This window comes from Amblyomma maculatum, chromosome 2 (genome assembly GCF_055883805.1).
Source record: "Amblyomma maculatum isolate TAMU_Amacu chromosome 2, ASM5588380v1, whole genome shotgun sequence".
NCBI lineage: Eukaryota > Metazoa > Arthropoda > Arachnida > Ixodida > Ixodidae > Amblyomma > Amblyomma maculatum.
In genome coordinates, this window is record NC_139345.1 from 81,067,528 (window position 1) to 81,080,421 (window position 12,894).

Consider the following 12,894-nt stretch of genomic DNA (forward strand, 5'->3'; position numbering starts at 1 on the left):
AAATTTCAATCACTATTGAGTAGTGAGCGTTTTGTCCGACAGATGGCGTTACAGGGAGAACACCAAGAAAAAATGTGAACTGAGCCAGGATAAAACAAGTCGGCCATTGGATTGAGGGTTATTTTTTATTGAAAGTTAGTCTGGAAAAGGGTATTCAACAAATACAGCTCGGCATAACCCAAAGGCAAGCAACGACGGAACGACGATGGGCTGTTGATGCGCAGGCAACTTCAAAAGTACGGGAACATTCATTTTGCGCCGGCGATGCCGCCACAACTTGTTCGTCGTCTTGCTTTTGGAGTTGCTATCTTGCAGTATTTCCGAGGCTATTCTTGCTCTCTGTTGTAACAAAGCTGCTTAAAAAGCGAAAATAAGCAAAATGCTTCGGCACGCCGCACTGCCACGAAATAATGCTGTCGGCTAGTTTACATCCGACCAGCGCACACTCCGCAGAACGATCGTTTGGACGGCCGAAAAATTATTTGAACTAATAATGTAGTCTAAATATTAGTAAATCAATGAAAAAACAATTGTTTGTTTCAATTTTCTGTGCCCTGTTTTTCACCATACGATGAGTGCGGGGCTGCTCTTAATAATCTTTTAGATTCCAATTGTCAATTGCCCATTGAGTGCAATGGTCATCGAAAAGCGCCGTGTGGCCGATCCCCTTCGAATTCGACCTCCGTCAAATCAATGGGCACTGAAACTGCTCGTGTGACAGGGATATGCTTTACAGGGTTGAAGTAACTCTCTTGCTCCCTCCGAAGCTATTTATTTATATATTTATTTATTCAATATTGCCAGCCTTGGTAGGCCCAGACAGGAGGAACAATACAACGAAATACAAATCAAGGTAGCATTCAGCACAAAACTTAAAGGATAAGCAAACCAAAGACAACGCGGGCACGTTTCGAACTCTCTCTCTCTACACACACACACACACACACACACACACACACACACACACACACACACACACACACACACACACACACACACACACACACACACACACACACACACACACACACACACACACACACACACACACACACACACACACACACACACACACACACACACACACACACACACACACACACACACACACACACACACACACACACACACACACACACACACACACACACGCACACACGCACGCACACACGCACACACACACACACACACACACACGCACACGCACACGCACACGCACACGCACACGCACACGCACACACACACACACACACACACGCACACGCACACGCACACGCACACGCACACGCACACACAAACACAAACACAAACACAAACACAAACACAAACACAAACACGCACACAAACACGCACACAAACACAAACACGCACACAAACACAAACACGCACACAAACACGCACACAAACACAAACACGCACACAAACACAAACACAAACACAAACACAAACACAAACACAAACACGCACACAAACACGCACACGCACACAAACACAAACACAAACACGCACACAAACACAAACACGCACACAAACACAAACACGCACACAAACACAAACACGCACACAAACACAAACACGCACACAAACACGCACACAAACACGCACACAAACACAAACACGCACACAAACACGCACACAAACACAAACACAAACACGCACACAAACACGCACACAAACACGCACACAAACACAAACACAAACACACAGCAAATTTAACACAGTTTATCACCAGAACTGAACATACAAAATTGAAAAGTGTTTATAAATAACTGGCAATGCTCGCAGCGGTCAACACAGTGAACTTAAAGGATACTAGTTCCACTCCGTTATTTTACCTGAATAACAAGAATATTTAAACAAGTTGGTTCTGGCAAGACAAGGTGTTGAGGACTGGGCGTGACGATGTCTCATTGATTGTGTCACTAGTGGTTTTATGTAAGAGTCCGGGCTCATTGATAACTTGTTATTTTTCATCAACAACAAAAAGGAAATTTTAATCGCAAAAGCTTTCTTTGAGTTTCTAGTGTTTGAATGCTATTAACATCCAATAAAGTTGTAGGGGAATCGGTAGTGCGCAATTTAGAAAAAATAAAACGAACTGCTTTCCGCTTGACCATTTCTAATGCATGGATATTAGTTTCAGTGAAGGGATCCCACACTGTACAGGCATATTCTAATTTCTGTCTGATGATTGATGTATAAGCTAGGAGCTCGGTTGTGGAAGGAGCACGTTTTAATTTATTTAAGAAAACCTAGTTTACGGAAGGAGGATGCACAAATGTTAGAAATGTGAGCATTCCAACTTAGGTATTAATTATTGTTACACCAAGGTACTTGTACTGCGTTACTTCTGACAGACACCGTGATGATAGGCGATACTGATAAGATAAACTGTGTTTTTCTTAGTTATTCTGATGTCAACTGTTTTTTTCAGCACTTAGTTTCATATCGTGTATGCAACACCAATCGTTAATGCTGTTCAGGGTAGAGTTAAGCACTACTTGGTACTCCGAAGTTTTAATTTCTGTGAATCAAATGCAGTCATCCGTGAAAAGCCTAATTTGAACTTAATCAGTGGTAACGTTAACAATATTATTTATATAGATAAGGAATAATAAAGGGTCAAAGACGTTTCCCTGAGGGACTCTAGATGTTACCGGGAGGGAGCGTGAAAAGGGACCGCCAACGCAAACAAACTGGTTCCGGTTTCCTACAGTTTAGGAAGTCTACAGGTTGGGTGTATGCTGTTACCACAGACGTTTCAGTAGTTGGACGGTCGTTTCCCCCATGAGGGAGGTTTTGTTCCTTTTGCGGGGGTGCTCCTCCCGTTGCACCCGTTCATGGCCCGGCTGCATAACTGAACCTGACTTTACCTGGGCAGACACCCGTGTGTATTATGGCGTCGCTGAATAGGGACCACATCAAGGATTAAGGGGACGTGGTAATTAGGAGCCAGGCATTTTCCTTGTCATTTCTCTAAGAGCCAGTTGTAGTTTGATTAGACCAAATAATAATATAACTGCAATGCCGAAAGGAAATTTATCATTTGTTAAATATATACTGGGAGGTTTTTACACCCACTCTTATGAATAATATTAGGCGAAAGTCTCTCTAGGTTCATGGGCTGCGGCAGTGTCCGCAGGAAATGTTCGCAGGAAATCATCTCCCGAACTGACAGTGTAGCAAAAATCTGTAATCCACTAAAATTGAGCCACTATCCCTGCATTCCCCACCCGAGCGCTTGCCACTAGATAGCTCACAACTCTTTTTACTTTTTATAGACTTTGAGGCTGAAGGATACAGTATTACAAGAAACTACAGTGTAATACTATTTAACAATAATAAAGAATACTATATATTACAATACAATATAATACACACTATATTTCATACAACTCACACAGCTAGCTGGTAGTGCGTAATGTAACGTTTTTATTTGTTAGTTTTGCAAAGCGGAGGGCATTTTATTCGCTGCAGTCTGTGTCAATTAGGACGTCATAGATATTTTGACGCTCTCTACAAAATATTCGGGTAGAGATCGCGTACCGGAGTCGCAGTGACCGAAAGTCATTATACTAACCAGCAAAATGGGCGATCCCTTAAAAGGAGAACACAGAAGTGCGCCTATTATGTGTTCCCGTTATTCGCTTTATTCTCGTTATCCTCTTTTCCTAAGAGCAGCGGTCGCAATGACGATGCAGTCAGTGAAAATGATAGTGGTGATATTAGCGATAGAGATGTGTTGGATTGGTTGTAGAGTTTAACTTATCCAACGGCTGGACAATAAAAGTCAACCCATTAAATATAGGGATGGCAATGATGATGCTTTTAGTGAAAACAGTCCTGTAAAGCGGCTTTTTTCAGCTTCTCTTGTTCTGATCAACCTGTTTCTTCATGTGGTCTTGCGGAAGCGTAAACAAATGGACGAGAACAACTTTACAGGCACGCGTTACAGATCGCTTACTCTGCGCTGGCTCGCAGGATGGCTGCGTCAGTCACTGGGTCCAAGCAGGAGTGCCAAAGGACCAGATCATAATCGGGATCCCCACACACGGGCGCACGTACTCTCTCCAGAACTCTGCTCAACATGGCATCGACGCAAAGCTCAAGAAAAGCCATCCACTCGGTTACGGCGGCAACTTTACCAAGACGGCAGGCTACATGAATTACCTTGAGGTAAGCCAAACTAACCCTCCTCTTTACGGTGCGAAAAATTTTGATGAAGGTGAAAAGTCAGGTGCTTGTGTGCTCCGCGATGTCAGTGCACGTTAAAGAATCCCCAAGTGGTCGAAATTTCCAGAGTCCTCCATTACGGCGTCTTTTATAGCCTGAGTCGCTTTGAGACGTTATGCCCCACAAGGCAAACCAAATCGAAAGCATTTTTTTTTTCTGGAGTTCACAAGTTATTCCTCGAATATTGGGCACGTGAAGTTTAGGAATGAAGTGCGTTGCTCATACATTGTCACAGTAATGGCCTTCTCTAACATGTTCATCAAAACGAAGTCAACGCTGCTGCTCCCAGAAATGCAACAGTCGTGCTTAGTGAGAACAATAGTGGGACATCTTGCAGAATTCATGGACTTTTGTGGAACTGTCGAGAACATCAGACGCCATTGTTATAACGGCCAGAATGGCACAACGCACGCGGGTACATTAGCTACTTCCTCTTTGGGGCGCTATACGAGACATCACGGCAAGTTGACAGGCTTTCATCGGCTATTACAAGACGCTTTCTTAATAACAAGAAAGAACGTTTAACTCATACGCTTTGTTCACCAGGCCTGTACAGCTGCTGCTGGCGCGAGTGCTGTTGTTGTTGTTGTCCAAATAACTTATGGCACATACCCACAGAGGGGGATCGGCCAAGAATTGGGTAGCAAAGAATTTTTTTTTTTAATATACTTGCATACTTGCATAATATACTTGCGAGTGTTCCTGTTTCTTAAAGCAGCACTCTTCCTTGGCTTCAAAATTATTCTGAAAAGAGAGCTGTTTGAAAATTTTGCCTTCATCGAAAAACTGCCTCCGCGGCAGGGATTCGATGAAGGCGATACCAAGGCGACCGTATGCTGTGCTACTCAGTGCACCTTAAAAAAGCCAGGTGATCAAAATTTCTGAAGCCCTCCATTACGGCTTTTCGGAGCCTGAATCATTCTGGGATGTTAAACCATATAAACCAATCAACCCAAACCAGCCATTCGTTTGGTTGGAAGCAGATTACCTTCTATGACGCCGTTGTATGTATGTATGTATGTATGTATGTATGTATGTATGTATGTATGTATGTATGTATGTATGTATGTATGTATGTATGTATGTATGTATGTATGTATGTATGTATGTATGTATGTATGTATGTATGTATGTATGTATGTATGTATGTATGTATGTATGTATGTATGTATGTATGTATGTATGTATGTATGTATGTATGTATGTATGTATGTATGTATGTATGTATGTATGTATGTATGTATGTATGTATGTATGTATGTATGTACATGCTCTGTACCTGCGTTCGCAGACATGCCGGCGCGTTCATTATTACAAATGGGAGCGAGAGTGGGTGGACTCCGCGAAAATGCCTTACATCCACTATCAGGATCAGTGGATCAGTTACGACGACAAGCACAGCGCATACTCGAAGGTAAGTTCTGGACACAAAGTGATATTCCCAGGTTGTGTAGCGAAACCTACACTAGGCTAGTCAGTAGTGCATTTTAGGCGGTCCGCGTTAATCACTAGTGCGCATGCTTCGTAACCATGGCAACCGAGTCGCAGGTGTTCGCCGTGCCTTCGCTTTTCCGGTCTCTGCCCAGCGCTACGCATGAAGTCATTACTTAACTATTCGCCTCACTGCTCATGCGCGGTGCTGCGAGCAGCGCGCCATCACCTCGCCACTCTATGCGCAGCGATGCACGTGACGTCATAACTGAGCTATCCGCCTCGCTGCGCGCGCGCTGTGCTCTTAGCAGATAAGCCGCGGAGAGGCCAGGGCTCTTTGGAAGAAGACGCGGCTGTAGGCCGCGTGTATAGCAATCGGCATCTTGAGATCGTACGGGAAGCTGCTTCCACAGACCTCCGACGTTATTGGCTGGCATGAAGCGGCCTGTCTACGTGAGAATGAAACGCGGAGAGCGAAGTGCGTGCCTGAGACGCCCGAGGTACGTGAGGAACGTCTCGCCAAGCGTCGGCGTGAAGAGGCGGAAAGCAGGTTGCTTGTGACTGGGGCCGAAACCACATCGCGGGTACAAGCAGATAGTCTCCTTTGACAGTGTAATTGTCATGTAAGGTGTCTACGTGGCTCCGTGGATGTCTATGGAACAGACTGGATGTAGTCGGAACGCGCATTCCGCCTTATAGCTTTCGCTGCAAGCTAGCTGAGGTAATCAGAGGTGAGGTCTGAGGATGTAATGAAGGAACGTGTGTAACTTCGCCGGATTGTCGGCATTGTAAAGCTATTACACTTAGCAGAAGTAGCCAATAACCAAGAAAATAATAACGCGCACTTTCTCGAGAGACTATTCCCTGTAATATACAGTGGATTACAGCAAGATTCCTCTTCGCAATGCATTTTGAGAAGAGATAAATCTGAACAGAACGAAACGTAGACACTAAAAATAAGTACGCAAGGCTCGGACCAGAGAACTGCACAGGATCCGTACCTGCCTCAGCTCTTGGCAGTTGAAAACAGGATATCATTAAATGCACCACTTAGCCCCCCAGCCGACTTGTGTGTGTATGTGTGGTAATCGGCAGCTGCGCAGCGCGAGGAAAGAGCTGGATGGGCTGCGCGGATAGAAAATGAGGCGACCTTGACAGAAATAAACACGGTCGCAAAGCTGCGCCAAGACTGGGCTTCGACCTCGCGCGGACCCGATCAGAACCGCTTAACTGGGCACTGCACGAGTCCATTATGGTACTGCCGTAGCCAGTCACCGTGCGTGTTTAACTCCCACTAACTTGCACTGTGCATATCGCGTCGTCGTCATTATAAACGTCCATCTGTGCCCAATAGAGACAAACGCACCACTATCGTATTGCCATCTTGTACCTTAAACAGTCCTAAATTTCACAGTGTGCTACAACAAAGGTCTCCAGACAGCAATTTCGCCGATCTTTGCCTTAAGTACGACCTTGAAACCTTAGTCTCGAACCGTAAGCGAATTGAGACGCGATGTGCTAGAGCACATTCGTCGCATTTGGCGAACTAAGCAAAAACGGCTATAACTGTTTTTACCGTGTTTACGTCGCTATTAGTGGGTATTAATCTGCCCAGTGCGGTTATATGTCCTCTGCATGGATGCATAGATGGAGTGATAGGTGAATGAATTGAATAACTTTAAAGACAAAAAAAAAATAGTTTTCTTGAATGTTATAAGTGACGGAAGCTCAAAGTGCTAGGAAACAGCTCAAATGCAGAGCATATGCAGCAGAAATTATCACTCACCTTGTATTCGATGCAGCATTGTATAGTCTTCAACTCACCTTATGCGTACTAGTTCAAGCTTAATATCACGCAGGTTTAGGTGAGCTCTGGCCTTGCGATCATCTTAAGTGCCGCGTCTGGCACGACGAAGCTTTGAAGACTGACGATAAGCGAGCGAGAGAGACTACCTTGCGTCGAATTCTTATATTTAAGGAGTCATGTGCGATCGAAAGAAACAAGAGAAAAAGAAACTAGCAATCAATTCCTAGAGTTAGTAAAAAACATGGAAAAGGAGACAGAAGCTCCTTCTTTGACTGTCAAGAAGGGGCAGGAGCAGCAGTAACAGCAGCAAATCTGTGTAACTAACCTGTTTGTTGAGCGTTTTGCGACGCAACTGAAGAGTTTTCTTTTTTTGGGTCCTTCATCTACATACTGGCATTGTTACGCGGGCGTAACTGGAAGTGAAAGGAAAACAGCTGCTTCGAAAGTCCGAGAAGCGAGAATTGGCACATACCTTTATTTTTTCTGTTCCGTGTCTCTTTTGCCAACGCAGGTTCTCTGGATGAAGCAGCAGAAGTTGGGCGGCGTCTTTGTATGGTCCCTTGATGCAGACGACTATTCTGGAAGTTGTCAGCAGGGTGTAAAATACCCGATGGTAGAAGCAGCGGGACAGGCAATTGAACATTATCATCCTTTCAGTTAGCTGTAAAATAAACCCTTCAGAAATGTCTCGTCCAATCTTCAGCGGCATGTACTGTGGTGGTATGGCAGCCAAGAGTTTTGCAAAAAGGGATTCGAAGGTCTTTAGTAAAAACCAAGTGCAGGCGTTGTGCATCCACAATTTACTCCGTTCCTGTTCCTGACACAAATAAAGGCATATATATGTTTTGGAAGAGACAGAGATATATCTAGCGGAACGTGGTAACTGTAGCGGCAGAAATAGTTATTCATCATTCCGAATTTAATGTTTTTACGTGTAATTGGCTGCTGTGTTATCGACGGCTGATTTATACGTTTTGTAAACACTAAGTGAACTATTTATACCTGTCTGTGCAACTCAACATGTTACGCACCCGCGTGCCACGCCCTCTCCTGCACACGGACTAAAACAGTAGCACTGGCCAAACTCTTTCGTTGACACTGCTCAATACGACTACTATGACTAGCCTGTGTAAATAAACTTCCGCGGTCGACATTAAAGACGTTGTGTTCTAATTGCAAGAGATATTAAACTTTGGGTTTCCGCCAGCGTTATTCCTGTGCAGCCATAACTTGCTACCGGCGTGGCAGCTTCATGTACAATCTTAAGCTGCTGAGCATGCCTGCCACCGGCGGTAGTACCTGTTTTAGGCCGTCATTGCATCCGGCACCAATGTAGGGGATGGCGGCTGTTGCGAGGCACGTCTTTCTTTCTCTCTCTTCATATTTTTCGTTCTTTATTCTCTATTTTTTCTTCTGTCCGCACGACACAGCGGAGGTGGCTAAGCTGCAAAGGCAGTAAGCAGGTCCGTGTATTTTCTTTGCGTTCTTACATTCGCAACAACAACAAGGAGCAGGATAAAGTCACAGGTTTTATACCCGTCTTTTCAGTCAAGCCACGAGGGCATCTTTTACTGCAATTGAGGGCGGAGGAATAAATTCCGGCAACGGATCCCGGATCTTTAACATGGGCTGTCCGACGTCAGCGCTCATTAAAGGTCTCCAAGTGGTCGAAATTAATCCGTTATCATCCACTACGGCACCTATTTCTTAATAACAATAAGAATTGGTTCACAGGAAGGTAGAGCCGAAGTATCCCTCTCACATGTTTCTCTACAAGCCTGCACCGCGCAGTAAGGGAGGAGGAGGGGTGGCTGTTTCTGGCCCTGCGGGGTTGGGACTGGTAGGTCACTGCCATTTGCTGCGGGGGCTAGCCTACAACCATATTTTTGTCGGTTGTAGGCCGTCATTGCACCCGCTACTATTTTGGTGATGGACGACGACTGTTGTGACGCGCGTCTCTCTCCCCCTCTTCTTTTTCTTTCTTCTTTATTTTCTCTTCTGTCCGTACGAGGCAGCGGAGGCGGCTCAGCTACAGAGCTAGTAGCAAGCCCGTGCATTTTCTTTTCCTTCTTCCTTCCGTCGCAACAACAACAGCGCCTGTTGGGAGTCACTGATAATTTTCGTATGAGGATCGGATAGCGCTATCGCAACGGTAACCTCTTCTGCTGCGGTGACTGTTTCTGCATTGCGAATGCTGCAGGCTGTGTATCAGCTGCAGTGAGGGACGAGAGCTACCGCTATCGTTGCTGAGGGTCGAAAAACTTTGGGTAGCAGCAAATTCGAAATTGTGGAGTCCAAACCCCAGGTAATGGAATTCAGTTGACGAGTGTCTTAACTACTGAGCCATCAAAACGGGTGGATTTATTTTAAGGCTAAAGCCTTATCTAGGTTCAAGGAACGAAATTCTTTACACGAGAGTTGTGCGCGGGATCTGTGCATCAGATCTGTGCATCAGATCTGTGCGCTGAGGCATCACTTGCTAATAACGGATGTATGAGGAGGGAAATTAAAAATGAAAACGATTGGTGGTGATTGGTAATGAATAAAGGTTATACATAGATATCGATCGAGTTAATGAATAATGATAATGGCTAATAAAGTGATCATAAAATGACTAAAACCGACTACGGAATGACCAATAGGTCAAACGACGACTTTTAATTGCCGCAACTGACTGGAGATGAGTAAACGCGCTTAGCTATGAGATTAACGACTAGAATGACTAGGCATGACTCAGCATAACTAGAGAATGACCAGTATGTTAAACGAAGACTTGTAATGACTGCAACTGACCGGATATGTGTAAATGTGCTTAGCTATGGGTAGTAATTACTACCTTGATTTGGCGCGCGTAACGTGACAATACAACGACGATCATGTCAAACGACGAACTGTAATGGCCGTAACTGACTGGAAATGAGTAAAAATGCTTAGCCATGACTGTAATTACTACAATGAGTAGGCATGACTCGTGATAAATAAGGAATAATCACTATGTCAAAACACATGTAATGACTGCAATTGACTGGAAATGTGTAAATATGTTTAGCTATGAGTGGTAATGACTACTGTGACTAGGCATGACTCAGCATGGCCACTGAGGGACCAGTATGTTAAATGACGAATTGTAATGCATGCAACTGACTGGAAATGAGTAAATTTGTTAGCTGTGAGTGGTAATGACTGCCATGAATAGGCATCACTCAACATGACTACGAAACGGCCAATATGCCAAACGATGATTTTAATGGTTGCAAATGACTGGAAAGGAGGGAAAGAGACAAACGATGAGAGTCAAATGATAGTAGAGGAAGGGTAGGCTTTCGCCGTTCTCCTCTCGAGACATTTGAGACCCCATAATATTTTAGATCGAAGCTGTACACCTCTACCGTCCAAGAAACTTTTCTTGTAAGCGAAATCCCCTGGCCAGGGGGGGGGGGGGGGGGGCACACATTATTGCTTGTCGAGTTGAGCTTATCATGTGTGAGGGAGTCGTACTGAAGACCTCAGGTCATTGAAATCGTAACGGGGGTGAGGTACATAATTCGAGCAAGACATGTAGACAATTACAGACACAAAAAGAGAATTTATTGGGTACATAAATACATACAGAAACGCACATTACTCCCACAACAAAGCACTATACAAACACTATAGGTTACATATGCATAATAAATTAAAATTAACATGATTCCCAGTAAGGGGAAAACACAGAAAGAGAATTCATTGGGTAAATACATACATACACGAACGCACGTTACTCACAAAACAAAGCACTATATAAAACACTATAGGTTACATATGCAAAATAAACTAAATATAACATGATTCCCCAGACAGGGGAAAACAGTATAAACGAGGACGGTTCTAATAAAGGACGTCAGGCATCTCAAGTCTGCTGTCTCGTACAACATAGAAGTGCGTGCGCCAGCGCCGCAGAAACCGCATCTCGCCGTCAGTTTCTAACTGTCTAGACAGATACTTCATGACGACGAGGCGCAGCCTCTGCAAGGCTGGGTACATTGCTCGGGCGGGAGTTCGGCGCGCCTCAGCGAGGCACCTGCGACGCCACAACACAAACAGAACCACACTGAACACAAGGCGTCCAAAAGGGTTGCGCCGGCGTCTGACGCCGGGGTTCATGCGGACGTTAAACATCCTATATGCGAGCCGCCATATTGTTCTTGCAACTACACGTTCGAAAAAAACATGCGCGAGGCTCTTGGGAGCACCGCAGTTGGCATACTGGTGATTGGGTACAACACCCCATCTGGCAAGGCGCTGTCTCGCCCCAGCGCCTAAGCCAGTCAAAATCTCGCACTATATTTGGCAGCTGACAAGATGCCCACGCTCGCCATTTGCGTACATTGGTCTCTCGTTGCTCATCAGCTGAAAGCCTGCGAACGGCTATTAATTCGCTGATGCGTATGGCTAGTAGGTCGCCTACATTTACATTGTTTATCCCTTACCCATATTACATACCGACTTGTTCTCCTTCCGCGAATGACATACTGGGCTTTTCCTTTCCTGCAAACCATCTACCTGGCTCCAACTAAGTTTCAATGGAGGCGAAGTGTTGTGCGATGTCACTGGTAAGACGCCCGACTACTGTGCCGGAGTACCCGGGTTCGAACCCGACCTCGGCGGCTGCGTTTCGATGGAGGCGAAACGAAGAGGCGTCCGCGGATTGTGCGTTGTCAGCGCACGTTAAAGATCCCCAGGTGGTCGAAATTAATCCGTAGCCCTCCACTACGGCTCCTCTTTCTCTCTTTACACTTTCACTCCCACCTTCCTTCCTTCCCTTACGGTGCGGTTGCGGTGTCCACAGAAAACAAGCGAGACAGTTGCTGCGTCTTTACCTTGCTATAAATAAATCAGTTAAAGGGACAGGTGGGTCACCGCCGCTTGCGGCGGGCGCTGACCTGCCACTGAATGTTTATCTGTTTTAGGCCATCATTGCACCCGCCACCACTTCGGTGGTGGCGGACGACGGCTGTTGTTGCTGCGCGCGCCTTTCTCTCCCTCTTCTTTTTTCTTTCTTGTCTATTTTCTCTTCTGTCTACAGAGCGCTTCCTTTTCTGTGAACTAATTATTGTTATTGGCTCTAATAATTACCTAATCTAACCACATAAACGATTTTGTCACAAGCACACTTTTCCCTGATGCTCTATCTTGTAGTTCTATTCTTTTTTGGCTGCGGAGGTGGCTACGAGGCAGAACAGCGACGGCGGTGATTAAGTTACTAGTTATTGCGAAATGCAGGAACGGGCGCCAAAGAGCAGTGCTCTAAAATTCCGAGAGCCCTGTAGAATCTACACAGCAGAAATGCGAAAGCCGAAGCATTGCTGGTGCGCACGGTCCATCATTAATTGTAGCGTCATTGTCATCGATACTATCATCCTCACGCTAAACAAGGAAAATTA

The 12,894-nt window shown here is 45.1% G+C and overlaps 1 protein-coding gene across 1 annotated transcript in view; it reads left to right on the top strand.

The window, feature by feature from the left end:
* LOC146199120 (putative chitinase 10) overlaps positions 1-8,132 on the top strand; it is a 99,173-nt gene extending 91,041 nt beyond the window's left edge. The window contains exons 24-26 of the mRNA XM_084592045.1: positions 3,982-4,176; positions 5,525-5,647; positions 7,983-8,132. Coding sequence (XP_084448171.1) covers positions 3,982-4,176; positions 5,525-5,647; positions 7,983-8,132 — 468 coding nt within the window. The remainder of the gene's footprint in view (positions 1-3,981; positions 4,177-5,524; positions 5,648-7,982) is intronic.
* Positions 8,133-12,894: the final 4,762 nt, after the last annotated feature.